This window comes from Entelurus aequoreus, linkage group LG06 (assembly GCF_033978785.1).
Source record: "Entelurus aequoreus isolate RoL-2023_Sb linkage group LG06, RoL_Eaeq_v1.1, whole genome shotgun sequence".
NCBI lineage: Eukaryota > Metazoa > Chordata > Actinopteri > Syngnathiformes > Syngnathidae > Entelurus > Entelurus aequoreus.
The window spans coordinates 58,450,746-58,478,483 of record NC_084736.1 but is presented as its reverse complement, the minus strand read 5'-3'; the positions used below and the strand labels follow the sequence as shown (position 1 = coordinate 58,478,483).

At 38.0% G+C, this 27,738-nt stretch overlaps 2 protein-coding genes across 12 annotated transcripts in view; one reads left to right on the top strand and one right to left on the bottom strand.

Annotated features, from left to right (window-relative positions):
* Positions 1-13,546, top strand: part of piwil1 (piwi-like RNA-mediated gene silencing 1) — a 37,427-nt gene extending 23,881 nt beyond the window's left edge. The window contains exons 14-21 of the mRNA XM_062051087.1: positions 620-692; positions 10,151-10,351; positions 11,541-11,644; positions 11,735-11,805; positions 11,873-12,026; positions 12,106-12,231; positions 12,463-12,610; positions 12,908-13,546. Coding sequence (XP_061907071.1) covers positions 620-692; positions 10,151-10,351; positions 11,541-11,644; positions 11,735-11,805; positions 11,873-12,026; positions 12,106-12,231; positions 12,463-12,610; positions 12,908-13,024 — 994 coding nt within the window. The 3' untranslated portion in view covers positions 13,025-13,546. The remainder of the gene's footprint in view (positions 1-619; positions 693-10,150; positions 10,352-11,540; positions 11,645-11,734; positions 11,806-11,872; positions 12,027-12,105; positions 12,232-12,462; positions 12,611-12,907) is intronic.
* Positions 13,547-13,594: 48 nt separating this feature from the next.
* Positions 13,595-27,738, bottom strand: part of rimbp2b (RIMS binding protein 2b) — a 160,536-nt gene continuing 146,392 nt past the window's right edge. For 6 of the 11 annotated variants that reach the window (XM_062051079.1, XM_062051080.1, XM_062051076.1 and 3 more), the window contains 7 exons: positions 26,879-27,047; positions 26,680-26,742; positions 24,679-24,782; positions 21,670-21,696; positions 21,211-21,282; positions 18,307-18,441; positions 13,595-15,182 (listed from right to left, as the gene is read on the bottom strand). In XM_062051079.1, coding sequence (XP_061907063.1) covers positions 15,024-15,182; positions 18,307-18,441; positions 21,211-21,282; positions 21,670-21,696; positions 24,679-24,782; positions 26,680-26,742; positions 26,879-27,047 — 729 coding nt within the window. In that variant the 3' untranslated portion in view covers positions 13,595-15,023. Of the gene's footprint in view, positions 15,183-15,284; positions 15,334-16,634; positions 16,680-18,306; positions 18,442-21,210; positions 21,283-21,669; positions 21,697-24,678; positions 24,783-26,679; positions 26,743-26,878; positions 27,048-27,738 lie in introns of all 11 variants that reach the window. The other 5 variants (XM_062051086.1, XM_062051077.1, XR_009826569.1 and 2 more) reach the window with 4 other exon arrangements.

Here is a 27,738-nt window from a genome sequence, read left to right as displayed (position 1 = left end):
GAATGTGAGTGTGAATGTTGTCTGTCTAACTGTTGGCCCTGTGATGAGGTGGCGACTTGTCGGTAGAAAATGGATGGATGGATAAAAAAAATCTATTTGTCATGTCTTTCAATATAGTTTTGAGCGATAGGCACAATTCTAATGAAAGTGCAGTTCCCCTTTTAAGGTTCTGGATCATCGTTTGTCCAAAAATTGTTGTTTGCTATCATGAAGTCTGCCATGATTACTATTAGTAGTTTTTTTAAAGAAAATGTGAACGTTGTGATGCGCTCTGTAAAATCAATAAGTCACCGTAATGCTTAAAATTATGAAAATACTTAAATATTGCATGTTATGAATGTGCTTGTCACATTACATACATACTTACAGTATGATGTAAAACATTGATGGAGGGTTTTGGGTATTTTATTAGAGCGCTTCTTAGATGCAATAAATCGAATCCCCATTACCTGCATTGTTGGCCGCCTCTTGTTAGCATTTTTGTTAAAATGCATTAAAAAAGGCGTGTTCTTGTCTCACATAAGGGTTGTGAAAGATGGTAAAAGTTCCAAAAAAGTGCAGTTCCTGTGTTGTCCCTCTTATTATCCTGTTTATTAAAGTATATGGGTGTGTTATTCAGGATAGAGTATGAAGATCGTCCGGAGTCTCTCTTGAGAACTCTGCAACACAATGTTGGAAATCACATACAGATGGTTGGTGGCAGTGTTTTTTTTATAATTGGAATGCATGTAGTAGTTACTGTAGTGACTTTTTTGCAGAACTGCCAACATGTACTGATATTTTCACCTGGCATGCACCCTTGAATTTGAATTGGGCAATTTGGATACATTTCTCCTGTTTCAGGTAACTAGAACCAAGTTACAACAATGGCTAAGAAAAAAAAATTAATAGATCAATAAGTCATGAAAGGATATCTACAATGAAAATGCGACAACTTGTCTGAATGGAAGCTTGCATAACTGGGGGCGAAGTGCCTGGCATTCTATTGTTAAAGCCATGGAAATTACAACTAGGATGCCTGCACACCAAGTAAGGACAATTATTTATGTAGCAGTCAGTTACAGTTCTCACATATCTAGTCGTTCATGAAAGTATCTATGCTGTGTGCGCTCCATCAAACAATGGAAATAATGCAATAAATCTTCCGTCAGTAGCCAAAGGAGAAGCCTTCTAACATAAATATAAATATTTATTATATATAATATACAATGGATAATACACCAAATAATATACAATATAATAACCAAAGATACATGAATTGTTTTATAATGTAAACATAACCTAATTTGGGAGGTGCCCAATTATTACCACTTCTATTACCATGCCAATAGTCAAGAACTGTTGTTTCTCACAGAGTGTCACATCGCGTGTCAACAGTGAAAACTATCAAAATAGGGAGGTTTAAAATACAGTCCAGGCACCATAATTAGCCTGCAGCACATAATCAAACAAAATAAAGGTACACAGAATCTTAATTTATATCTGTTAGGGTTTTGACACATTCTCAGACCTTCCAACTTGTCCTGGTTCTCCGGAAGACTCCCTAATATTTAGGAATGATGTTCAAAATCGGTTCTCTCGATTGTTCGATAAGAATAGAACCGATTCCATGGATTCAAATACCTTTTTGAGAACCGGTTCCCATTATCGAAGCCACTATACCAGACCTGGGCATTGTACGGCCCGCGGGCCGCATCCGGCCCTTTGCGCATCCCTGTCCGGCCCGCGTGAGGCCAATCATAAATTACAAAATAAATTTAAAAAAGTATCTATGTCGAGTGTGCAATACAACGGTGCTGCTTTTGTTTTGAAAAGCGTTATTTGTATTACTTCCGTGTGGACGTATGCGCGTGTGCGATTGTGAGTGAATTGAACGGCGCAATTACAAATTACAAAATAAAGTTTAAAAAACATCTATGTCGTGCGCGCAATACAACTGTGCTGCTTTTATTTTGAAATGTGTTATTTATGCCGTATGTCCGGAGGGAACCTGTGAGTGAAGGCGCATAGAGACAAGTGATGAGACGCTAAAAAAAAGAAAAGTTGATGAGGAATGGCGTGTTTCCAACAAGAGATGGACTGCCAAGTATTTCTTTACATAAATTAATGGTAAAGCCGTGTGCTTAATGTGTGGTACACAGGTTGCTGTGTTTAAATATCATTTTAATCGCCACTACACGAAGAAACACGAGGGAAAATACCGGAATGTGTCTGATGAAGCGCGCGCAAGGGAGGCTGATGCGTTGATGGCAAAACTGCAAACCCAACAAGGACTTTGTGCCATATTTCACACCCCCAGAGATGCAGCCGTCAGGACAAGTTTCGTCATTTCTCACAAAAGCGCCAGAAAAAGTAAGGCGTTTTCTGACGGAGAGTTTATTAAGGAGTGCTTATTGGACTTTGTTGCGCTGATAATGCCCGGAGACTTGGGCTGTTTTTCGCTAACTTTGGATGAGAGCTCTGATGCAGTCAATTAAAGAGACAACCACAGGTAATGACTTGTTCACAGAGGTAAATGCGTGTTGGGACAAGCTGGCAGGTGTGACAATCCAATCCACTTTATTTATATAGCACATTTAAACAACAAAATGTTTCCAAAGTGCTGCACAACAATATTACAAACAATATTCAAATATTATCCTTAGCTCCACCAATGACTGAATAAAAAGAAAAAACAATTACATATAAAACCAATATAAAAAACAATATACAATAAATATGATTAAAAACTATTTTTAACAACAGATGGTTGTCCAAATCTGATGGGGAAAAATGTTGGATAATGCAGGATAAAGTGACCATCAAAAGCAATCTGCTTTTGTATAAAGTTAAGTTAGGTTAAATTAAATTATTATTATTATTATTATTAATTATTATTATTATTATCATCATTATTATTTATCTTACGGTATATCAAAAATAATATTGAGCAAAATTTAATTGAAATATTGTCGTGTGGCCCTCCAGCAGTGCTCTGGTTGCTTATGCGGCCCCCGGTGAAAATTAATTGCCCACCCCTGCACTATACCGTATTTTCGCGACCATAGGGCGCACCGGATTAAAAGGCGCCGTGTCAATTACGGGTGCTATTTCTGTATTTAATGCATAAATAAGGCGCAGCGTATTTTTGGGCGCAGGCATGGTTAAACATACGCTAGCTTAAAACATACGCTTGCCTGCATGGACGCTGTTTTAAAAAGGCAGCAGGAGCTAAGCTGAGTTCAGTTATACTTTATTGAAGTATTTATCAATGTACTCACATTATTTTTTGTTTAATCCTCATCTACAAATCCATCAAAGTCTTCATCTTCTGTGTCCAAAATGAACAGCTGGGCAAGTTCTCCATCAAACACGCCAGATTCCCTCTCCTCATTTTCAAAGTCAGTCTCGTTGGCCATTAGCATAGCAAGCTAGCACAACAGTGAAAGCCGACTTCTCTTGCCCCATTGTGCGTATCGATTCTCTACCGCGCTGGTCCCCTTCTTCTCCACAGTGTGCTTCACCGGGATGTTGAAAGTGAGCGGCACCTCGTCCATGTTGGTGATGTGTTTGTCAGCAATTTTTTTTATTTACAACGCACATAGCAGCACTATATGCTCACTGGGGGCGTGCATTTAGCGTCCTCTCTCACCCGAAACCTTCACCCTATAACGGCCGCATGCTGTCCTCAGTCACGTCCGCTTTTCCACTATATAAACAGCGTGCCGGCCCAGTCACATAACATCTATGGCTTTTGGAACTCAGTGCACACACAACAACCTATCTGGATTCGATAAAAGATTCGATAAGGAATCGGTTCGATAAGAGGATTCGATAATGGGCTCGAACTCGATAATTTCTTAACGAACATCATCCCTACTAATATTCCCTTTGTCTACCAACATCCAAGTTACAAAACTCCCGGATTGATTTTTTTGTGTGCGCACAAAATATTGCTTATTTTGTCAAGATTTCTAAAGGATGACGAGGTGGTCGATCAACAGCCTATTAAAACAGAAAAACACATCAATGTAACAAACTATCTCACTTAAGTGCTTATTCAATCACGGACCCGAAGCTAAACAACGAAACCGTGAGAGTTGAACACATTTTATGCGTTTCTGACCAAACAATGATCTACAAGAAAGGCTGACATAGCTCTAGTCAACTCAAGGTACATGGACAAACAAGTTATAGGTGCTGCTTTCTGCCAATGCTAACGCATACGGCTTGTCTTGGCTGCCTATCAACCATGAGCATAAGATAAAGTCAACAGAGCAATACCAGACAGAAGAGAACACGGATTTAAGAACGTTGAAAGGAACTCTGCAGGGCAATGTCAATAGTGTTCAAAAAAATGTTGATTAACTAAAGAACAGATTTTAAATTGTATGCAAAATGTTGTCAAATCTTCAGAAACAGATAGAAAAAGGAATATTGTGATATGATAAAAATTAGAAAGTTCAGAGAAAAAAAATTGAAGATTCTCAGTAAACACAGCACTAAGACAGGAGATGAAGATGCTTGTAGAGGAGAAAGCAACATTGCACCAACGGTTAAATTCCAGACAACATGATATCACCGATCGGGGACAATTGGTCAACTTCTTGAATTTAAAGGTAATTGACGTCTATACTAACACCATCGAGGCTTGCATTCCACTTAGGGCTGGGCGGTATACCAGTAACATAGTTAATATCGGTATATTTTAGAAAGCGGTATATTTTTAAGACTACCGCCATTAGGGTTGGGTATCGTTTGAATTCGAATGATTCCAATTCTTTGTTTCGATTCCGATTCCTGGCGATTCTCTATTCCGATTATTTTAAGATGCAGGGTCAAAAAAAAAGTTTAGGATATTTTAAATGAGCTAGCTAACCTACAGTCTTTCTGAATGAAATAGTCTGACATTCTCCATCAAATTTTAATTCTATTAACGTTTTATGAACTTTGCTATAAATTCCTCACAGGGCTGTTTTCAACTAGAATATAAATATCAAATCTATGAACTTGAATATAAATATTATAAATTATGAATACATTTTCCCAGGGGTACACTTTCCTCAGAGCTTTATTTTTGAAAACCTCATGAAAACACATTTACACACACAAGTGTATGATGCTGCAGGTACTTAAAAATGTTACCGTGCTCCCACTGATGGGCTAACCTGGTGCAGAAAAGCAAATAAACAATAAGAAACAACTTGCAAAACCCAGTCCAGATTAGCAGCAGGTACAGTATAAAATCAGAGACAGTTCTTGTTTAGGAAAATGACCATATCCGCCTTCTCAGGCAGGATGTGTGAGCGTTCTGGACAGATAGTGTCTCCTGCTGTGGAAAATACACGTTCGCTGGGTGTGGAAGAAGCTTGAACGCATAAATAGGAGAAAGCGCGATCTGACAGCAAAGGATAAGTCTTTTGTTGGTTCCACCGGACCATCACCATGCAGCAGGGTCGTCAGTCTTAAATATCGGTGGAACGTCCTGGTACATCTGCAGCTCTCTCTCCACTCGTTTCTTGATGGACATGGAGCTCTGTTATTTCGCGGTTATTTCATTTTTTTTTGTAAAGTAAAGCCACACTTTCGACCGCCGACGCCCGCTATCCATGCTTGAGCTTGACTGACTCGCTCGGCTATGCTAACACTTCCGGCGGTGGGCGCTTCTTCGTTGGTGCTCAGCGGCTTCTTCTTCCGGTTCGGCGGACATATTTTTTTTAATTTTTTCCGGTTGGCGGACTGGGTATCGAAAATAGGAATCGAAATTTAAACTTTTGAACGATTCCGCGAGAATCGGAAAGTTAGTCCCGGTTCCAATCGATACTCGATACCCAACCCTAACCGCCATACTGGTATTTTTGATGTGCCTTTGTTACGACCATTTGCTCTTGTCTGCGCCTGACAGGCGAAGCACAGGGCATCCTATTTGGCTCACCCCTGCCCCTTGCGTGTTTATGCAGGCTAATATGACACACGAATCAAACTTTTTTTTTTCTTTTTTTCTTTTTTTTTGAATGTGTCTGCGCATTGCCGACTTCTTGACTCCCGAGTGATGCATTGCTTTGGACAGCGACTGCATTTGGCTATTAGTGAGTGACTACAGCTTTATTTACACATACACCAATTTGCTTGAGAACCTAGAGTATATCTCTCCTTGTAGCGACTTTACTATCAATCTCATCTGTTTATGAAGCTAACGATGGCACCTCTGATGTTAGCTCGGTGTCAAATGTTAAGCTACAACTCCGTTCAAAAGTGCCTCTGCCCATAGCCCATGCGGACTAACCTTACTGTAGTATACTGGCTAGGTGGGTGAAAAGTAACTTTAAACCTAACAGCCAGAGGCTTTCACCGTAGTGAGCTAGTCGAAGCTCCATCTATGCCGCGCACACGCGTGAGACTATAAACCTTACATAAATTAACGAAAATTGCTTTGACATCGTAACGGCTAACTATTTCCTTTTATAATAAAGAAGGCGTTATGTTAGTACTTACAACAAACATAATCTGAGTACGCTCAACACTGGTTATCTAGCCATAAAACACTGAGGCAAACCTGGGCACTTTGTAAGTTTTTTAAGATACCTGTATATACGATATATCGGAATTTGAACTAAATATACCGCGGTATAAGTTTTGGTCCGTATAGCCGAACACTAATTCCACACTATTAAAGAAACACCACCACCAAGCCAGTCATGAAGCTTGCCAGGATCATTTTCAAAATGGCATTGCTGAAACATGGAAAGAAACTGAAAGGTACAACATGTGTACAAAACCAGTGAAGTTGGCACGTTGTGTAAATGGTAAAAACAGAATACAATGATTTGCAAATCCTTTTCAACCTTTATTCAATTAACTACATTGCAAAGACAAGATACTTAACGTTCAAACTGGTAAACTTTATTTTTTGCAAATATTAGCTCATTTGGAATTTGATGCCTGCAACATGTTTCAAAAAAGCTGGTACAAGTGGCAAGAAAGACTGAGAAAGTTGAGAAATGTTCATCAAACACATATTTTGAACATCCCACAGGCTAATTGGGAACAGGTGGGTGCAATGATTGGGTATAAAAGCAGCTTCCACGAAATGCTCAGTCATTCACAAACAAGGATGCGGCGAGGGTCACTACTTTGTGAACAAATGCGTGCGCAAATTGTCGAGCAGTTTTAAGAACAACATTTCTCAACGAGCTATTGCAATGAATTTAGGGAGTTCACCATCTACGGTCCGTAATATCATCATCATCAAAACGTTCAGAGAATCTTGAGAAATCACTGCACGTAAGCGGCAATGCCGGGGACCTTTGTTTTTGGAAACTGGACGTTGTGTCCTCCGGACCAAAAAGGTAAACCATTGGGACTGTTAAAGGCGCAAATTTCAAAAGCCAGCATCTGTGATGGAATGGGGGTGTATTGGTGCCCAAGGCATGAGTAACTTACACATCTGTGAAGGCACCATTAATGCTGAAAGGCTGAGATAGGCTCCAGAACCCCCTGCGACCCCCCTCCAAGGTTTCTCATTGTCATCCCATTGGGTTGAGTTTTTTCTTGCCCTGATGTGGGATCTGAGCCGTGGATGTCGTTGTGGCTTGTGCAGCCCTTTGAGACACTTGTGATTTAGGGTTATATAAATCCACTTTGATTGATTGATACAGGTTTTGGAGCAACATACAGCATGTTGCCATCCAAGAAACGTCTTTTTCATAGACGGCCCTGCTTATTTCAGCAAAACAATGCCAAGCCACATTCTGTATCTGTTACAATCGCGTGGCTTCGTAGTAAAATAGCGCGGGTACTAGAATGGCCAGCCTGTAGTCCAGACCTGTCTCCCATTGAAAATGTGTGGCGCATTATGAAGCGTCAAATACCAAAATGGAGACCCTGGACTGTTGAACAACTTAAGCTGTACATCAAGCACGAATGGGAAATAATTACACCTGAAAAACTTCAAAAATTGGTCTCCTCCGTTCCCAAACGTTTACTGAGTGTTGTTAAAAGGAAAGGCCGTGTCACACAGTGGTAAAAATGCCCCTGTGCCAACTTTTTTTGCAATGTTGCTGCCATTAAATTCTAAGTTTATGATTATTTGCAAAAAAAAAAAAATTCTCAGTTTGAACATTAAATGTCTTGTCTTTGCAGTCTATTCAATTGAATATAGGTTTCAAGGGATTTCTAATCATTGTATTCTGTTTTTATTTACGATCTACACAACATGCCAACTTCACTGATTTTGGGTTTTGTACATGAACGATGACTTCACTAAACGCAATGCTGTACACGACTTGAGGAAACGGGATAATTCTGGGAACCTGGAGTACCAACGGCAAAATCTACATCAAACTGAATTGAAGTCCAGAAACAAGAGTACTTGTTGTCAAACACATCAAGGATCTGGACAAATATTGATGCTCCAAGCGCTACTAAGACAACAATAATAGTCTAACCAAAAACAAACTTCGACATTTAACTACGACGCTCCAAGGGATTTATGATTTCATCCACACGTATGGACATTCATAAAGTAACACAAAAGATTGCCGAACAGGAAAATATGGAACTGAAAACCTTCTGAAACATAGTCTGGAATTGGAGAAGGATATTGACAGAGATACATTTTTTTCAACCACATTAGTAATAACTTTTTTAATTACACAAATGAACAACATAATAGCAACATTAAAACCAACAAACTATTCATTTCAACAGCAGAAGCTTTTATGCAAATAACGTGAAGCATGTGAAGTGAATTATATTTATGTAGCACTTTTCTCTAGTGACTCAAAGCGCTTTTACATAGTGAAACCCAATATCCAAGTTACATTTAAACCAGTGTGGGTGGCACTGGGAGCAGGTGGGTAAAGTGTCTTGTCTAATGACACAACGGCAGTGACTAGGATGGCGGAAGCGGGGATCGAACCTGGAACCCTCAAGTTGCTGGCACGGCCACTCTACCAACCGAGCTGGAAGTATATAAACTAAATTATACAGAACCAATAAGAACGAAGGAGGTATAGCTGCGTACGTGATGAAGAACTTGAATTACAAGTCGCAAAAAAAAAGTCATTAGCTAATGATAATATTTTAGGAAGTTAAACCATTGAAATATGTCATGAAAAAACATTAATTCGTTGTCTATAAAGGAGTCAAACATTGGCACGTTTGAGAACTGGATAAAAGCAACTCTTACTAAAATCAGTCAAAATGTAATTTGCTTACAGTACGTGGTGACTTCAACATTGACCTCTTGAACCCTAACTAATGAAAGTCCATGAATGACTTCATAGACACTCAACGTATAGCACAAGTTTATACCCAAAAATCAAAAGGCCAAGCAGAATCTCGGGACACAGTGCCACACATTTATTGACCTAGGATTTTGATAGTACCACAAGTGGTCTGCTAATATCCAACATCAGTGATCATCTGCCATGCGTTTGCAAACTGCTAAAATTACCGTATGTACAAAGCAAACTATAACTTGTTACCCAAGAATACAACGTTTGTACTCAACAAAAGAGAAATATAACTAAGAACAATCTAGTTTAAAACATCTGTATGCACTTACAACTCTTTAAACCTTTAGCATATACAATATGTGGAATTAAATTATGGAATGGATTAAGCAAGGAAGTCTGATGTACTATATGATACAGTTTAAGTAAATGTTTTCACTACAAATGTTAACAAAATACAAATAAAAATCTTTATAAACTTATTGAACCTTATTTAATAAAATAAATTGTAATCTTATTTATCTCATAGGTGAACCATAAATCACTTAGCTAGTTATTTGAGAACTTAATCGTCGGCATGGTATTTGTCCAGCCATCTTAAACTACCACATAACACATTTTTTAATCAATGTTATGTTAGATGTGTTTATTCTAAAATTCAGCGTGTAGGAGTCGTCTCACAGGTGAAGAAATGTAATGAATCCTGGTATTCTCACAGAACCTTACCCCAAACATTGAGGTTTGTCAAGTAATGGGCTTAGACTAAAGTGCATGGAATTAGTTTTACTAGATTGCAAACAAGTGTTGGCAGTCCTGCACATTATTAATTGTATTTTACATATTGTAGCAAAAACATGCTTTTTATTTCAACTGCTCATGTACTTGTGTTCAAAGTTAAATAAATATGGTTAACATTGTATTATCACACTTTTCAGGTGGTGGTGGTCCTCAGCAGTAATAGAGAGGACAAATACAAGATTGTTAAGCAATACCTCTGTGTAGAGTGCCCCACTCCCAGCCAATGTGTGTTGGCCCGGACCCTCGGCCGACCTCAGGCCCTCATGACCATTGCCACAAAGATTGCACTGCAGATGGCCTGCAAAATTGGAGGAGAGCTTTGGAGCGTGGAAATCCCTGTAAGTAAGACTGGATTAAAACTGCATGGTTAAATGTCCTTTTTTGTTTATTTGCCTATCTGATATTTTTGGCTGGCCATATCCAAGTAGTATAATAAGTCAATTTAGGTAAGTGAACGTTATGTAATATCACAATGCGCATGGACAGATGCCAACGAAGTATCCAAACAAGTGTCAAGTGTGGGTTGGAACATTACCCAGATTATACAATAATAAAGATGTCCTGACTTCAACCAATTTAGAATGTGCATTACTTTGCTTGGCTACTGCTATGCTTTTTCTGTAGTTGGGATTGAACAGCTGGCAGACTTGAATATGCTGTCCAGGACTCACCTCCAGTTAAATAAAATGTGCTTTGATTACATTTTGACAACAAAATTGCATTGTGTCCAAATATTGGTATTTTCGAGTAATAACCTGTGATTAGTCATGATTAATTAAGAGTGTGATTAATCTGATTTAAAACATTACTCATTTGACAGCCCTAATATACAGCGTATATATATGTTTTTTATTTTTCATTTTTCTTGTGGTGGCCTTAAATTTGTGGCGACCCGCCACGATTAAATTAATATATGGGAAACACTGATTATTCTTATGTTGTATATGCCTGAGAACCAGCATCCTCTGTAATGGACATTTGAATTGTATATATTTTGTCAGCATTACTAACTCAAACCTCCAAACCCGCCGGCAGATGTTAAGATATGCCTACAATGGCTGGCGATGCAGCTAATGGGAGCAATCGTTTTTGCCGCTAAATCACTTTGAAAATTCATCCAAAAACCACCAACAATACTTCATTTGTGTTACGTAACCTGTATAATAACCAAGCTGTAGCGACTTTATTGTAAGAGCAAACACTGAGAAACTTTTTCTGTTGAGTAAGACATTGTCTTGGGACGGCATGCTAAATCCCGTAAGCTAGCTATGGAAAGAGATAAGCCAGCTTTTGCATCAGCAGCTGAATAATTTTGAGTTCGTAATACATAACACAATTGGATAGGACACCAATCTGTATTGCTTGGAAAACATGAACAATAATACAGTATCTGTAAAGTATTAGCCCACATTTCATGCTTTGTTTATACACAGCTAAACAGTTTATGTACTGTAGTTGTAATAACAGGCATGGTGTGCTGCGTGTATTATAATCAATATTATAGTTAAATGGTCCTTTTTTGTGCAGCTCAAGCAGCTCATGATTGTGGGCATTGACTGCTACCATGGTGCATATTCGGAGAAGAGGTCCGTTGGTGCGCTGGTGGCTAGTCTCAATCAGAACATGAGCAGGTTTGGGAAATCACAATAGCCTGACAATCTGTCTTGCTTAAACCTGTGCAAAAGTGACTTGGGAAAAGATAACTTTTTTTTTTTGTCAAGGTGGTACTCAAAGGTCAAACTGCAAAACAAAGGGCAGGAAATTATGGACGGGCTGAAGATGGCCTTTGCTGGCAAGTTTATTAAAAACAATTCCTAAATAAGATTCCTTCTGCTAATATTAAACATTTTTACCTGCAGGTGCACTCAAAGACTACTACAAGTTAAACCAAAGCCTTCCAACACGTATCATTGTGTATCGTGATGGAGTGGGAGACGGCCAGCTGCACAGTGTGGTCGACTACGAGGTCGCTCAGATCATCGACTCCATCAAAGCCATGGGTCAAGATTACATGCAAGTGTCTTAATATGACCTTGAAACCTCAGTGCCCATTCCGCACATACTGTATCTCACAACTTCTCAATTTCTGCAGGCCAAAGCTGACTGTGGTGGTGGTGAAGAAGCGCATTAGCTGCAGGCTATTTGAGTACAGCAATGGAAAGATGTACAACCCACCTCCAGGGACTGTTGTCGACTCGGAAGTCACCCGTCCAGAATGGTAACCTGTTTTTCCTCTAAGTCCTATCTTTTCTCTTAAGATAGATCCTAATTAACTGTGTACACAACTAAGTGGTCTTTGTCAGAGTGGCGTAACATCGGTCAATGGCTTGTTAGTCAATCTTTTGCCACACAAATGATTTCTGATCAGTTTGGGTATTTCATAAATGAACACAACCTAGTGCTTTGACAAAAGTACTAATCCTTAATGGACAATCATACATTTTGCCAGGTATGACTTCTACATTGTGAGCCAGGCAGTCAACTTTGGAAGTGTTTCTCCAACCCACTACAATGTTGTGTATGACACCAGTGGACTCAAGCCTGATCACATGCAGCGGCTTACATACAAGCTTTGCCACATGTACTACAACTGGCAGGCAAGTCACTTGTGTTTTTGTCTGTGAACGAAGATTAAGATGTTTAGAGAGAGAACTAGTTCAGTGTTATATGGAGCATCGTCGAACCTGCTCTGCAGTAAAACAGTGACAACTGATTTAATGTTACAAAAATCTAAACTACAGTCTGCTGTTTAATATTGACAATGTTTTTCTGAAATATAGTCAACAGTCCTATTTCCGAATTACTCCTACCACACCCTTGTCATTAGAAATAAATGACTCACATATCTACTTATTTTTGCATTAGTTCTAATTATTCTGAACATTGTTTTTTAGGGGATAATTGCAGTACCTGCTCCCTGCCAGTATGCCCACAAGTTGGCCTTCCTGGTAGGTGAAAGCATCCACAAGGAGCCAAATATGGAGCTGGATAACCTCCTCTTTTATTTGTAGAAGAAAGTGTGCTTGTTTGCCTCAATCAGTTGTTCCACCTTGTTTTTTTAGTTTGTAAGGCAAATGAAAGGGATTTATTTTGGTATGTTAAGCAAAGCTCTGTTACATTTCATACTGTCGTTGTCCAACAGCAATAGTTTTGTTTAAAGCAAAAAGAGATGGTACTAATTTTGTTTTGCTTGGAAAAATGAGCATTGTAGCACTTTTTTGTTCAAGAGCCATCAATAGATCGCAACTGGTCTGTATAAATTCCTATAAGTTCAATCAAGGACAGCTCCAAAACTGAGAAGATGGTGCTGGATCCAAAGTCAACATTTTATTAAGAGATGGTACTACTTATGGGCTTTTAATGCGAAAGTCTACAAATATATTTGATCTGAACAGTCCAGTTGTGATTAAGTTAGAGTGCTTTGAGAAATCAATGACCTGAAAAATGGCAATAATCACAGGAATGTTTTTGCATAATGTCTAGCATAAGTTGCTCAAATGAACACTTTTCTTCAATAAAATATCTCAAACCAGTGTCATATTTTGAGTTAAATCAATCAGACTTGCAAATATTACAAAATATCAAATTTATTTAGCTTGTTTTAAAAAAAAGATTGCACATGCACACCCACACAGTAGTTTGTAACCATGAATATAGGCTGATTATTCTTATAATAAAGCTAGCACACATTGCAAACAAAAAGGTCTTCAAGACACCATGGGAAACACTTGTACTGCTTGATTATAAAGTGAATGTACAAAAAAGGCAATTTGAAAATCAAGTATAAACATTTACAATTTACAAAAGAGCATCAGTCACACAAATTGATAGGAAGCGATGTGAACTGAGACATAGGTACAAGGGTGTAGGTGGACATGGCTGGCCAGAAAGTCTTTATTTTCCACAATGTGCATTCATACTTCTCCATTTCTTTTGGCAGTTTTAAGTCAATGCAAGTGTACAGGACACGCCTTTATAGATGCTTGGGGATTAATTTATAGGGATGGCTAAATACAATGGCTTTCAATTGATCGTACATTCACTACATACAGTATAAGGAGCTGTGGCTATGTATAGAGTTACAGTACTTATAACCTGCACCATGACTGAGTGACTGATTAAACCTTTCCAATTAAGTGGATTGGGGTTTAGGTGAGAGGTGCTGTAAAGAGGTAGGTGAACTACAACGTTAATCTAATCTCCAGTATTACTTATACTTGCTGTCAGCTATTAAAAAGGTATGAATTTAAGGTGTAAAGTTTGCTGACAGTTTTTATTTTTTTGCATTTTGGAATTTATTGGATGAATCATGTCACAAAAGATAATACAAATGTGACTTTAAAAAAAAAAATATTGAACACTGCTTCTTTCACTCTCGAATGTAGCAGAATGTGTAACATAACCATAGATCCTGAATTTATCCACCTTTAGTTCAAAACACTAAAGCAATACTGTAATACCTGTTCACACAACATCCCACAGCCCAATATTTGTTTACAAATTGTCTGCTGTAACAGGATACTTGCCTGACAGCATCAAATGCTTTCAACACAGGACAAGAAGTGACACTTCTGTCTCGAAGTCTGCGCTGTCACACAGGCGCCATCCTGCCTCAATGATTTCTTGCCCTTAATTTCATGTTGCTGTTGTTCGTGCAGCGGACAGGGACTCATTTGTGATATTAAGGCAATTATATGGAGGTTTGACCTGTGTGATGTTGGACTTCAGCAGTAAGGAGATAACCCTGCTGCTCATTCTGAGTGCTTGCTTTGATAGTAAGCAAAACGGCATGTTGGCCATACTGTGCGAAGGCACACGTTCCACTTTCCTTGAGTGATTTTCTCGCTAGGTATGGGTCAGGAGGGCAGGTGCTGATGTGAAACATGCATTATGCATCTGAGGTAAGGATCCACACTGGAGTCTCAGTAAAAATGAGATGTAATATTTAAAAGTAAGAAAGCTCAAGAATTAATGCCGCCTGTTCACTTGCAGTATGTGTAGGTCAAGGTGTTAACAGCGTCGAGCAACAGCTTCTTCCCTCCGCAGTGAAGTTCCTTTATCTTTTTGGAGGCGTGTATGTCCAGAGGGGCCCTGATGGTACTGCATGATGTGTGGACGCACGGTCGGCGAGCCTGCTCTTATGGGCGGACCTGAATCGTCCCATGGAACCTAAAGGAAGATCCACAGGGGATAGTTGAGGGTGTTAAAAAGCCAGCTGTCACACCAAAAGCTCTGTCCTACTTCTTACAAGCATTCCAAGGCTCCACCCACCCTGTCTGCCAGGTACAAACACACTGCTTGTCTTTGTTTCTGAATGAAGCTGCCTCGACAAAAGAAAACACGTGTTGCATCCACTAGGACCACCTTTTTCCAATGAAGGCAGCCACTTACACAAATACACTTTGCATTTGGAGAACAAGAGGGACAAATCACAACGATCTCTTAAATTGATTTCTCTATAGAGACTGCAGATACAACTGGGTTACAGAGGGATCCTTTTCTGTAATCATAAGCTAAAAGGCTCCCTTAAATTGCACTGTAGAAATATACTTTCTAATTTGTCTTAAATACATTTAGGTTAAAATAATTCAGTGTGTTAGTACTTTTGGAGCACATTCAACAACACTGATAATTAAGCAGGGCGGCCACAGGCTAAATTGGGGCCCTCAGCAAAATTTTATTTATTTATACACTTATGTGAAACAATTTTTAGACATTCAATAAATAAGATTTGAATTTAATTTGTCCAAAAAGAAACACATAGGGAAAATATTGCTGTGTTTTCTTTGTGAAAAATTTAAATTTGAACATTAAAACATACATTTTAAAACCATCCCAAATTTACTTCGGTCAATGTTTGATTAGTGTAACTAGATAATAATATTCTAATCATTGACGAGGAATACATTTGCGGTACAATTTTATATGGAGGGCTACGTCATTCATCAATTTTAGTCACAATAACCGTGATATTCTCATATTACATCTCAAGTGCGTTTTATCTTTCTCTTCACATATAATTTGTATTGGCCAAGGGTCTCCAAAGTGCAATCTGGGGAACATTTTGGCTCCACGGCTCTTTGGTTTTGGCCTTTGGCATACCTAAACATAATTTAACACATATTACATATCTATTAATAGATATTACACTCATTGTATTTGTCTATAAAACAAAACTAAGATGCAGATGTTTTGTTTAGCTAGTTTAGCATATATTGATCAAAATTACATTAGCTTCAGCATCTGTCTCTTTACTACAGTGTGCTACTCAAAGTGAACATACTCATGTAAGTGTTTTTAACTGATATTTTGATTTTAGCAGGGCAGGGAAGAGTGCAAGATTGCCTTTTAGCTTAACATGGGTTACAGTAGGAGACACACATTGTCATGTACACCACTCGGAGGAGAAGCAACTGAAGATACCACACGTCTTGTCTAATGCATTGGCTAGGGCTACTGTCACCTAGCAACATACAGTATACACCTTAGCACTGCCTGAAGGTATAGGAGCATTAAAATATAAAGTGGTAGTATGTGTTGCATACCCAGAAACTAAGAGTACCCATGTCATCTGCATTAGACGAGGGGAGCGTAATCTTGTATCCTCAGTTGCTCACTTACGTGACGGAAACAGAGCCTTTAAGGTGTGAAATGAACGCTCTTCTTCTGTTTTGCCAAGCAGGTGAGGAAAAGAAATAAAAATAAAATATAGATGGTGACGGCATTTCAATAGTTGGCACGATGAAAATGTTGAATTACAACACAGAAAAATATTTTGATGCGTTTTTTCCCGAAACAATTGCATTGTCCCTAATACAGAAAAATAACATCACATTTATTAGAATTATTTCAGGCGGTACTGATAAAATATGAGTAAATACAAAAATGTGACTATCGTGTTAAATACTGGCCTAAAAGCCACATCCATCAAAACTTACAACCGTATTAGTAACAATTCAAACAAGTGTTCGTTGTAAGGGGAACTGCACTTTTTTTGGAATCATTTACATCATTACAATCATTCACATTATGAGTGAAAGAACACACGTCTTATTTTTTCAAGATTCCAAAAGATGATAAACGCTTTTAAGATGTGGCTAATGGGAGTCACCATTGTAGCGCTCAAAACCCTCTAAAACAACTTCCAAACCCTCCAATGTGTTATATACTCACTGCAAGTATACATATGTTGTAACAAGCATGTTCATAATATGTAATGTGCACTATATTTACCTTATTTTGGTCATTTTGAGCATTACTGGAAATTATTTCCTCAGCGCATTTATTTACGTTCACATAGCAGTGCACTTCCGGCAATAAATGCATGTGTTTTAATCTTGGCAGACTTGGTAATAGATGATGAAGATGGATATTTTTGGACGGATGAGGATTCATGTGGAAGGTGGAACTGTGAAATGCGGAACTTGGAGCCAAGTTATGCCGACATAAATGGCATGCTTACCCAAAATTGACTGGAAACGTCCCCGGCCAGCTTTGCCAAACAGACAACTATCGAGTAAGTCACTATAAAATGTTATCACTATACATGCAGCACGTCATGCTTGTTATTACGACATGCTCTGTCTATTTAGCTGTGTACAAACAAAACATGAAATGTCTGTTATTATTCTACAGATACAATAATATGATCATGTTTTTCAGTCAGTATAGATTGGTGTCATAGTGCGTCAAGTTGTTACAAACTCAAAAGCCATTCAGCTGTTGACACAAAAGCTAGCTCATGGCTAATGCCGTAGCATGCCATCTCAAGGCGAAGTGTTACTCTGCTAGATAAACAGTACCTCAGTGTTCACTCTTACAATAACAATGTTGCTACAGCTTGATTCTTATACAGGTTACGGAACATAAATTAAGTATTGTTGGTGGTTTTTGGATTTTTTTTAAAGTGACTTAGAGGCAGAATAGAGTCCTCCCATTTGCTGCATTGCTAGCCACCGAGACAAGCCCATTATTATGAATTACAATGCAAGAAAAATTTTGGTTTTTGTTTTCTTGTCTTTTATAAGGATTGTCAACGATAAGCAAAAAGCCCCCCGAAAATGGTGCAGTTCCCCTTGTTTTTTTTTAAAAATACATCCATATAGTATAACAATTGCAAAGGAAAGACCATTAACATACAAATATTAGTTCTGTCAACATTAATTTTGATTGACTGTTTTTATTTACAGTTAAAATGTCAATGCACTTTGACCGATGAGAGACACTGGCCCACACACACACAGGATAGAAGAAACCAAAATGAGGCTTGCTAGTACTGCAAAGGAGTATGTACCCTTTTGGTCTTTATTCGTGTAGGCGTGTCCTGGGGGTATCGAGATGGTGAGTCCGTGAGAAAAACCTCCACATCATCAGGCACTTCTTCTAGAAAGTTGGAAGGAACAAGTCCGTTGTGTCCGTTGAGCTCACCCTGAAGAACACAGAAGGATGTCAGTCACGTTTAAGTGATATTTGTTTTATGACCTTCTGTGCTGTTAGTGGTTATGAACGCCCTCCTATAAATTGTGTAAAAAACACACAATTTTTTTGAAGATATGCCCCACATGCAGCAACATTGCTTTTGTAAGTCTTTTAAATGTAATATTATCGGACAATGCAACAAATATAATTAATTAAATGTGACATTTAACCATGGAGGCATGTCAGATATTTATCAAACAATCTTGTCTTTCTTTATACTTCAAACGAGCCGTTTGGAATTTGCCCCATTTTGTGACGTTTTCCCTATTGCTGACTTCAGCGGATCTCTTCATATTTGGTAAAGTTTTACTTGAAGCGCTTTGCACAAATCCGCCATTGTAGTCCACGCTGTAGTCAATAAATTTCTTCTTTTTCTCTATCATCTTGCTGTGGAGCAGACTGGCTCGTACAGTACACGCATTCTTCAATGTTGCCATTTCAAATAAAAGGTATCACATAGTTTCAACTTGTGTATCTGAAGCGCTAAAGACGCACATAAAACAAAACTGCGCATCCTGAAGAGACTGTCAGAAAGCGACTTGAAGATTGTCTGTAAAACATAATCTATGCAAATTTTTTATCAAAGAACCACCATTACATGTTATGTAGACCACACTGAATTGTTTCAAACGTAGAAAAAAATTAATATGACCCAAGATAGTTCTCAGACATGTTATTTTGTTAAAAATCTAAATACTTATCTGCTTGTCACCCTGTCTTATTTCAAAGCATGTTATCTTATCAGTTTGTGTGTAAAATGTTTTTTTAATACAATAATCAAATGCACAGGCAATTGTGTAACAATAAATATAAAATGGAAGTGTATGTTATGAATTTTGCATTTATCAATTGTTTCATGTAATGTACAAGGTACATTTGTGGGAGTGAGTGCCTACAACAGCTCCTTTGGTACTTAAACCTTAGAATTGTGCATGTTTATATTGTTAACCTGTGTACCAAGTCTTTGTTTGTTGTAATTTTAACATCAATTTATCAAGAAAATTGAGATGGAAATTTGCCTCTGGCAATAATCCTACATATTTACATGTCAAATGTTCAGTAATATATATTGTCCCTTTTTTTAAATCTCTACAAATCTGAGGCGTCTAAAAATAATAATATTGTGTATTTACTGTGACAATACGCTTTCTGAGGGCACCCATAACTGAAACGTGGCCCTCAATGTAAACAAGTTTGACACCCCTTCTCGAGACCAGGGTTATTTTTGCTAAATTGTTTTCTGTGCCACAATTCCCAAAATGTTCTGGTGCCAACTTCTTCCTTCACTATTATCCTTAATTTTAGAACCAGCATCGTCTGTAGTGGCTTGATGATGAAGTGCAGTGGAGGTTAAAATGTCAATTTCTAAAAGTTTTCACTGGTCCAAGTCCCTCAACAGTAGCACTGTAATGTTATCATATTTAATTCAATAAACTGCAAAGATGCAACAAAAAGTTAAACATCCCTGCTCCAGACTACCGGTAAATAGGACAGCTCTAGTCTTAGTTATTGGTGTATCCTCTTAGCTCAATGCATAATTAGCTTTTTTGGGTGCACAACAACTGTAGTTGGACACAATGGAATCCTATACCAGCTGAAGACATGTTTGGGTGGAATTACCAATTATTGAATTCAATTGTAGTAAAGGGCAAGGGCTAACATGGATCGCACTGCTTATCAGTGAACCTTTTGCACGTTGTCTCCCAGGCATAAAGTTGGCTTTTCTGGTGGCAGTATGCAAAAAGGGAAAGCCATCACCATGCATGTGAAAATTAACATGAACTGAGATAACGTTTGTGAATGAATGGAGTCTTTTGAATGGCACTTTTAAGCAAACGATGAGAATCTTGTTGTGAGTCATTCCTTTGAGAGACGTTTTTTATGCACATGTAAGTTTAGTGTCAGCAATTACTCACTCTGCACGTGTCTGCGTGTCAACCGACTAGCAACTAGACTAGAAAATGAGTCAGTTAAAAGAAGCTGAGATCAACTTTTTTATAAAAATAAAACCTTTTTCCATTAAAAAAAAAACATCTTAAATTGTTATTTTTTTAATTTGGATTCACTTTTCGGGTTCATTATTATTATACACCCCATCTGTAATACTTTTTGTATCCATTAATGCATTTTATTATTAGTGTGTTGTTTCTGTATTAAAATGTTATGTTTTTTTTAGGTGAGGGAAAATTCTAACTACTGATGTCACTGCCAAAGAATGGAAATATGGCACCACCTAATGGAATGGCTCTTTTGAAAGGAATGGCTCCTCAAGATCCGGCTCCCTTCAAAAAGCCATAAAGCCCATCTCTCACTCCCATCAATACTGGTCGCACTTTTATCGAGATGGGAAGGTTTACTGCTTGACTGGAAGATCAGAATCAACACTGCATCCCAGTGAGTTTTATGTTGATTCAGGAGAAACTAAAAGTTTGTTTGAAACCTTGTGAGTAAAAAAAGTAAGAAATTAGGAAAAAGTGAAGTGTTATGGCCAGTAAAAATGTTAAGGAATGGTAAATGGGTCGTACTTGTATAGCGCTTTTCTACCTTTTTAAGGAACTCAAAGCGCTTTGACACTATTTTCCACATTCACCCATTCACACACACACATTCACACACTGATGGCGGGAGCTGCCATGCACGGCGCTAACCAGGCACAATAATGTACTGTAATTATGAAATAAACTGACAGGTGTCTTAGAAATGAATATAGGTCACTTACGTAATAAAATCCATCTTCATCTATTTCCCCAAAAACTGTGATGACATCGCCAGCACAGAAGGTCAGTTCAGCCTGTCAGACAAAAGCAACATAGAACAAGTTGAATATTTTTCCCGTGTTTTCCTAGCATCGCCACATACTGTACATCCATAAACGTCACATCTGGTAAAGGCACTAAGCGGTGTGTAAAATTGTGAGGCATCATATTAATGGATATAAGTGTCAATTTGTAACAGTGAAAATATCTTTTTGGTAATATGTCCTAAGTGTGTACATTACTAGCATGTTGCAGACACAAAGACAAAAAATTAAAGAGTGGGGACGTTAGCGCAGGTTTGTAATTGTGACCGCCAAGAGCTTGAAACAGCACCACTTCCCTTTGGACTCCAACAGTTAGGAGGAAATACACACACACACACACACAGCAGGCAGTAATGCATCCGCCTCACCCTCACTCACCTCGTCATCTAGTCTGTTGCCGTCATACTGTGTCAGCGGGAGTGCCAATAGAAAGGTGAGAGTAAGTAAACACCAACATGTAAAGTCATTTTTAAAATGTGTTCAGATTTCACTGTAACCTCTCCGAAGGCCGATGGACTACAGAGAATACAAAGTTTTTTTTTCACAAATCCATCTTGTCAGTTTACGGACAAATACCAATGGTATGGTGAGACAAATGAAGGGGACCGATTTTTAAGGCGCATTTACATAAGTGCATGTGACACAATGTTGGCTCCATAATTACAAAAGTACACTTCATTCATTAACGGTGTTACAAAAAAGATCAGTTAGAATAATACATAATGTTGGATATAGAGAACATACAAACCCTTTATTTATTGAATCAAAAATACTGAAATTCCACGACATAGTGAATTTGCAAACAGCTAAAATTATGCACAAAGCAAACTATAACCTGCTACCCAAGAATATACAACAATTCTTCTCAACAAAAGAGGAGAAATATAATCTTAGAGAAAAACGTAATTTAAAACATTTGTATGCACGTACAACACTTAAGACCTTCAGTATATCAGTATGTGGAATTAAATTATGGAATGGATTAAGCAAAGCAATCAAACAATGTACTAATATGATACACTTCAAGAAACTCTTCAAACTTAAAGTGTTTACAAAGTACAATGAAGAAGAACCATGACAAACATTCTCAATTTATTTCATCCATCCATTCATTCATTCTTAAAGTAATCTTACTTATCTCATCATATGAAATATGACTTACTTCACCAATTATTATTATTAAATTCTTACTATTATTTATTTATTTATTTTTATTGTAATTACTTATGGAGTTTATTGTGAAAAAATTGTGAACAGGAAGTGAACAAAAAGTTTTGCAACTGTTATGTAAAGAAAAGGGGTAGGATTAAATAAGCTCTGCTTCTTCCTACTCCTTTTCGAACATGTTGAAAAGAAACTGGAAATTGTGATGTATCATGTTGTATGCTTGCATGTTCGAAATAAACTCAAACTCAAACTCAATAGTGGTACTCTTCGGATATGCGTCATGGCAGCTTTAAGAGGAAAAGAAAAACAAGAAATTGGATATCCTCAGATCAGCCTCAGTGGTACCTCAATTTAAGAATGTTTTTAGATAAGAGCTGTCTCTTGGCTAATTGTTATGCTTTAAATTACAAGCAAACATCCCTGCCGTTAGTTGGTCTAGCAAACGTCACAGTGAACCTCTTAAGATCTGGTCTTACTAGCCAGCATTAGCTTATAGCTAGAGATTAAGATCACTTTGTGTTTCCCAGCATGGGAAGGAAGAAAGTGAATGAGGGACAAGCATAGAAGAAGTGGATGATATTCATTGAATTAAAGAAATCATCCAGAAAATGACACCACTTACCAACTTGATGAAGCAATTTGAGCGTATCGCTGCTAGTCTGTTCCAATCTGAAGCAGAATGAGTAATGCCAGCCAAGAATGTTAAAATAGCTACACGGTGTACATTTATCCTTGAAATTATGAAAAGGCTGCTGATGGTGTATTTGACAGAGAAGCAGTTGGAAAGAGATACAATTTGTAGATGTCCACTCTCAAAGGTAAATGCTATACATTATCACATTACTACTACTGTAGTTAGTAGTACATTTGATTATATTGTTTTATATAATTCTTATCCGAAGATTTGTTTTTATTTTTAAATGGGATGTTACATGTTAAAATTTTGCGGTTTTGGGGGTGCCAAGCACCAATTAAATTTCAATTATGTTTTTAAATCGAAGGCGTTCATTTCAGATACAATTGTTTTGAGCTGAGAGCTTTGTCACATACCCATTAAGCTTGTAAATTGAGGTACTACTCTTTATTGTAAGCATACTATTATTACAGTGTTTCACAAACTGCACATTTTGGACAAATAGATTTGACGAGAAATTACCTCATAAACACTTTATGATAAAACGATGGAGTAAGGGGAATCAGTTGCCAACTAGAATTAGCACCTAATCAGACCTCTATAGATATTTGATTTTAAAAGCGACTTGCGACAAAACTAGTGAGACTTTCAGGGACTATGGAAAATCTGAGAATTATAGCGTCAACTCGGCGCCTCTTCCACGCCTCTCCCACCTCACAACACATCAACACCACAAATGGATTTCAGTCCCATTCCCCAGATGGCCTTGTGAAAATGTAATTTAAAAATATTCTGTAATGTAAATTTTACCAGCCCAATTAAATTGTCTCATCACAATAAAGAATATTGACAATTGGGACATACTGAAAAAAATAAAAATCTGAACTTTATTCATAATACTTAAGTTGCTATATATTTAATTTCAAATACAGTGGATCCCCACATATTCACAATTCAGCATTCATATACGCCAAAATTCAGATATCTCATCAAAAAATTATATATAATTTTGTATTGTAATTGTATTCTTTAAATTGAATTAAAAAACAATACATTTCCATAAAACATGTCATTTACTTTAAGTCAGTAATAATGTAATTACACGACATTATGAAAAACAGAATGCATGTACAACGTGACGCCAGTGCAAGATGGCGGCGCCCCCTGTGCGTGGCAATTGAATCTAATCTAATAATTACAACAGTCAATTTTAGTACAAATGTTGATCCAAAATCAGAGGAGAATATCAGGAGGGTTTTGAGTGCGAGGAGTGATCCAGCCTAATGTGATGCTTAATTGCAGCAGCATAATCGAAGCTTTACCAGAGTTTAGTAATGGATGTTTCAATTACCCACTTTCTGTTTGTGGATAATGTCTAAACTTAACCCTCGAGAATAACGGGGATCTACTGTATTTGTATACATGTAATACTAGTAAACTTCACATTCAGACATGAGAGCAACATTTACCATGTCCTTCAAGTCAGTGCAAATGTGCCAAATGTCCGTAAATCATGCTAGTGGTAATGAAAATGTGTTGATAAATGGATTGTAAGTATAATATATTAGAGTGTAGGTGGACAGTACCTGTATGTCAATGTTGGGGGAACTCTCTCTTGGGTCGTAGTCATAAAGGGCCACCATTCTGCGTGTTGACATTGGATGCTGACGTCCACTCCGCCTGTTCCTCTCTTTACATGGGAAAGTTTTTAGTTTTTTTTAGGGTTAAGACGCAATGTTCAGCATGTTTAAAAAATACTTTATGTATGACGAGTGATACAATAATAAAAAAAGCAATCATTGTTAATAAATGTGTTAAAATATAGAACATATCTATGAATGTTCTCATTCATCCAGGTCATTGTCATCTCAGGGCATTGAATCGATTGCAACTGGACTGTTTGGTTTGTCTTAGATGACGTTTCACCTCTGATCTGAGCAGGCTTCATCAGTTCCTGCTCGTAGACTTAGATTGGTCAGATCTGAATCTAGTGTGACATTTCAGACCCCCGTCCTAGTTCTGACCAATCTAAATATGAGCACAAACTTATGAAGCCTACTTGTAGAGCTGAAACGATCCTAGAGTAACTAAAGTAATTTGATTACAAAATATATTCGAATAATTTTTGCTGCCTCTGCGTCGTTAAAAAAAAAATATATATATATTTTTTAATTACGGCATTTTGCCTCGTTTAGTAGTCAACGCTCACGTTTCGGCCTCTTGTCCACACTCAGACGCATACTTTTGTCTTTAGAAAGGCAGACTTTTACAAACGCTGGCCAAAGTGTAGAGATCCAAAACTCTCCGCTCAGCACGGCACAAACGGAGATTTGTGATGACGTTGAAGTCTAGGAAGTCCTGAAGTCTATCAAAATTAAACAAATTGAACATAATGAAAACATAAATTAAAAAAAAAACATACCAAACTTTCAACCACGACTATGGTTCAAACCCAAAATCTTCTGCTTTGCACTTCAAGTACTGATGACGTCTGTCACCGGAAGTGACGGAGAAAATTTTGCTTTCATATTTTAATCAGTGACAGAAAGACCTCCACCCCAGATCCCACCTCACTCCTACCCACTTCTCCAAAGTGGGCTGGCTCAAGGTGGAGGACAGGGTTAAACAACTTGCACTGAGCCTAGTCTATAAAATCCACTACACCTCCCTGATACCGAAGTACATGTCAAACTACTTCCTTAACGTAAATGACCGCCATAACCACAACACCAGGGGGAGCTCCACTAACCACGTTAAACCCAGATTCCGAACTAACAAAGGTCTTAACTCATTCTCTTTCTATGCCACATCAATGTGGAATGCGCTCCCAACAGGTATAAAAGAAAGGGCATCTCTATCCTCCTTCAAAACCGCAATAAAAGTTCACCTCCAGGCAGCTACAACCCTTAACTAACACCCACCCCGGATTGCTAATAATCAAATGCTAATAATCAAATGTAAACAATCAAATGCAGATACTTTTTCTTATGCCTTCTGATCTCTCTCTCTCTCTCTCTCTCTCTCTCTCTCTCTCCACTACTTGCTGTCGATATCCTACCCCCCCCCTCCCCCTCCACACCCCTGATTGTAAATAATTCAATGTGATTATCTTGTGTGATGACTGTATTATGATGATAGTATATATGATAGTATATATCTGTATCATTAATCAATTTAAGTGGACCCCGACTTAAACAAGTTGAAAAACGTATTCGGGTGTTACCATTTAGTGGTCAATTGTACGGAATATGTACTTCACTGTGCAACCTACTAATAAAAGTCTCAATCAATCAATCAAAAAAACGTGGCCAGGAATACGTTTTGGGGTGCAATATACGAATATATTGTTGTTCAATAGTTTACATTTTAATGTGCGTCTTCATGCAAAGTCTTAAGAGTTTTGGAAATGTAATTTCTGCTTTTTGAACAGAGCTGAGAAAAAGTGTAATCCGCTGGAACAAATCAGGCCATCGAAAGATTGCATTTACCGGTAACCTAAAAGATGTTCCACTGTATTGACACAACTTCCAGAAGTTATTTTTAAAGGGGGACAGTAAAAACAATGTATGAGTGGACAGGACACAGACCTCGCTTCGACTTTCTCGACCTGCGGTTTATTACCCGTCCGTCTTTGAAACGGTCGCAGTTCACTTCATAGGAGGGCAGAACGTCAGACATGGGTGTGGAGAGTGGCGCAAAAGAAAAAAGAAATTAGTTGGCAGTAAAGAAAAATAAACAGATACTGTACTAGTCCAAAAATGATGTTCGTGTCAAATATGTCCTCACCTAACTTTTCCACGGGAGTGTTTAGCGGCAGGAAACCTTGTTTAAGGAGTTGACCCATCATGTTGTCGTCCTCCGTTTGGATCTCAGAGACCATGTTGCAAGGGATCACACCCACTCGATCTCGAATTTTTGCCCTGTAGAAGCCATCCGTGTCTTTATTTCCAAACACCTAAAGGAACGACGAGCACATGTTAGCGAAGACCACCCCTAACAACTCCAATACAAGCAAAGATGTAAACTGAGGTCCCGAAGTATTTGAACAGAGATTTGCTTCGTACACCACCACCATGGATTTGAAGAAAAAAAATTATGTATTTAGGAATAACATCTAGTAGCCACTTTTTTAACATGGATATCCCACCAAGTAGTCTCATCACAGCCAGCAGACTCAGCGGGGGCGAGGTTTGACGCAAGTGTGTGTTTACACTGCATCTCGCAATCTGATTATCAGATGAGTGACTTCAAATGCCAGCATCTAGTGTGTGAGGTTTAAGATACTTTTCCAACAAAAATGATTGCTTTCATCACAATAATGACAATCTAGTGTGACATTTCAGACCCCCGTCCTAGCAAAAAAGGGTATTTTAAGTCAAGCTCCTGATACGATGAATTCCTACGTAACTGAAGTAGTTGCTACACAAAGACAACGCTCTTGGAAGGGGAGGTTTCTTTCCCAAATTACAGTAATAGGCTTTCATTCAACTTTGTTAGCCATAGGGATGTAACAATATGACCATTTCATATTAGGTTATTGTGTAGGCTGACCATATTCTGAAATCCCCAAAAGAGGACACATACGCATATGCGTGCCAAGGCCGGGACTAGGTGAACATTTGCTAATGATACTCGAACTTGCTTTA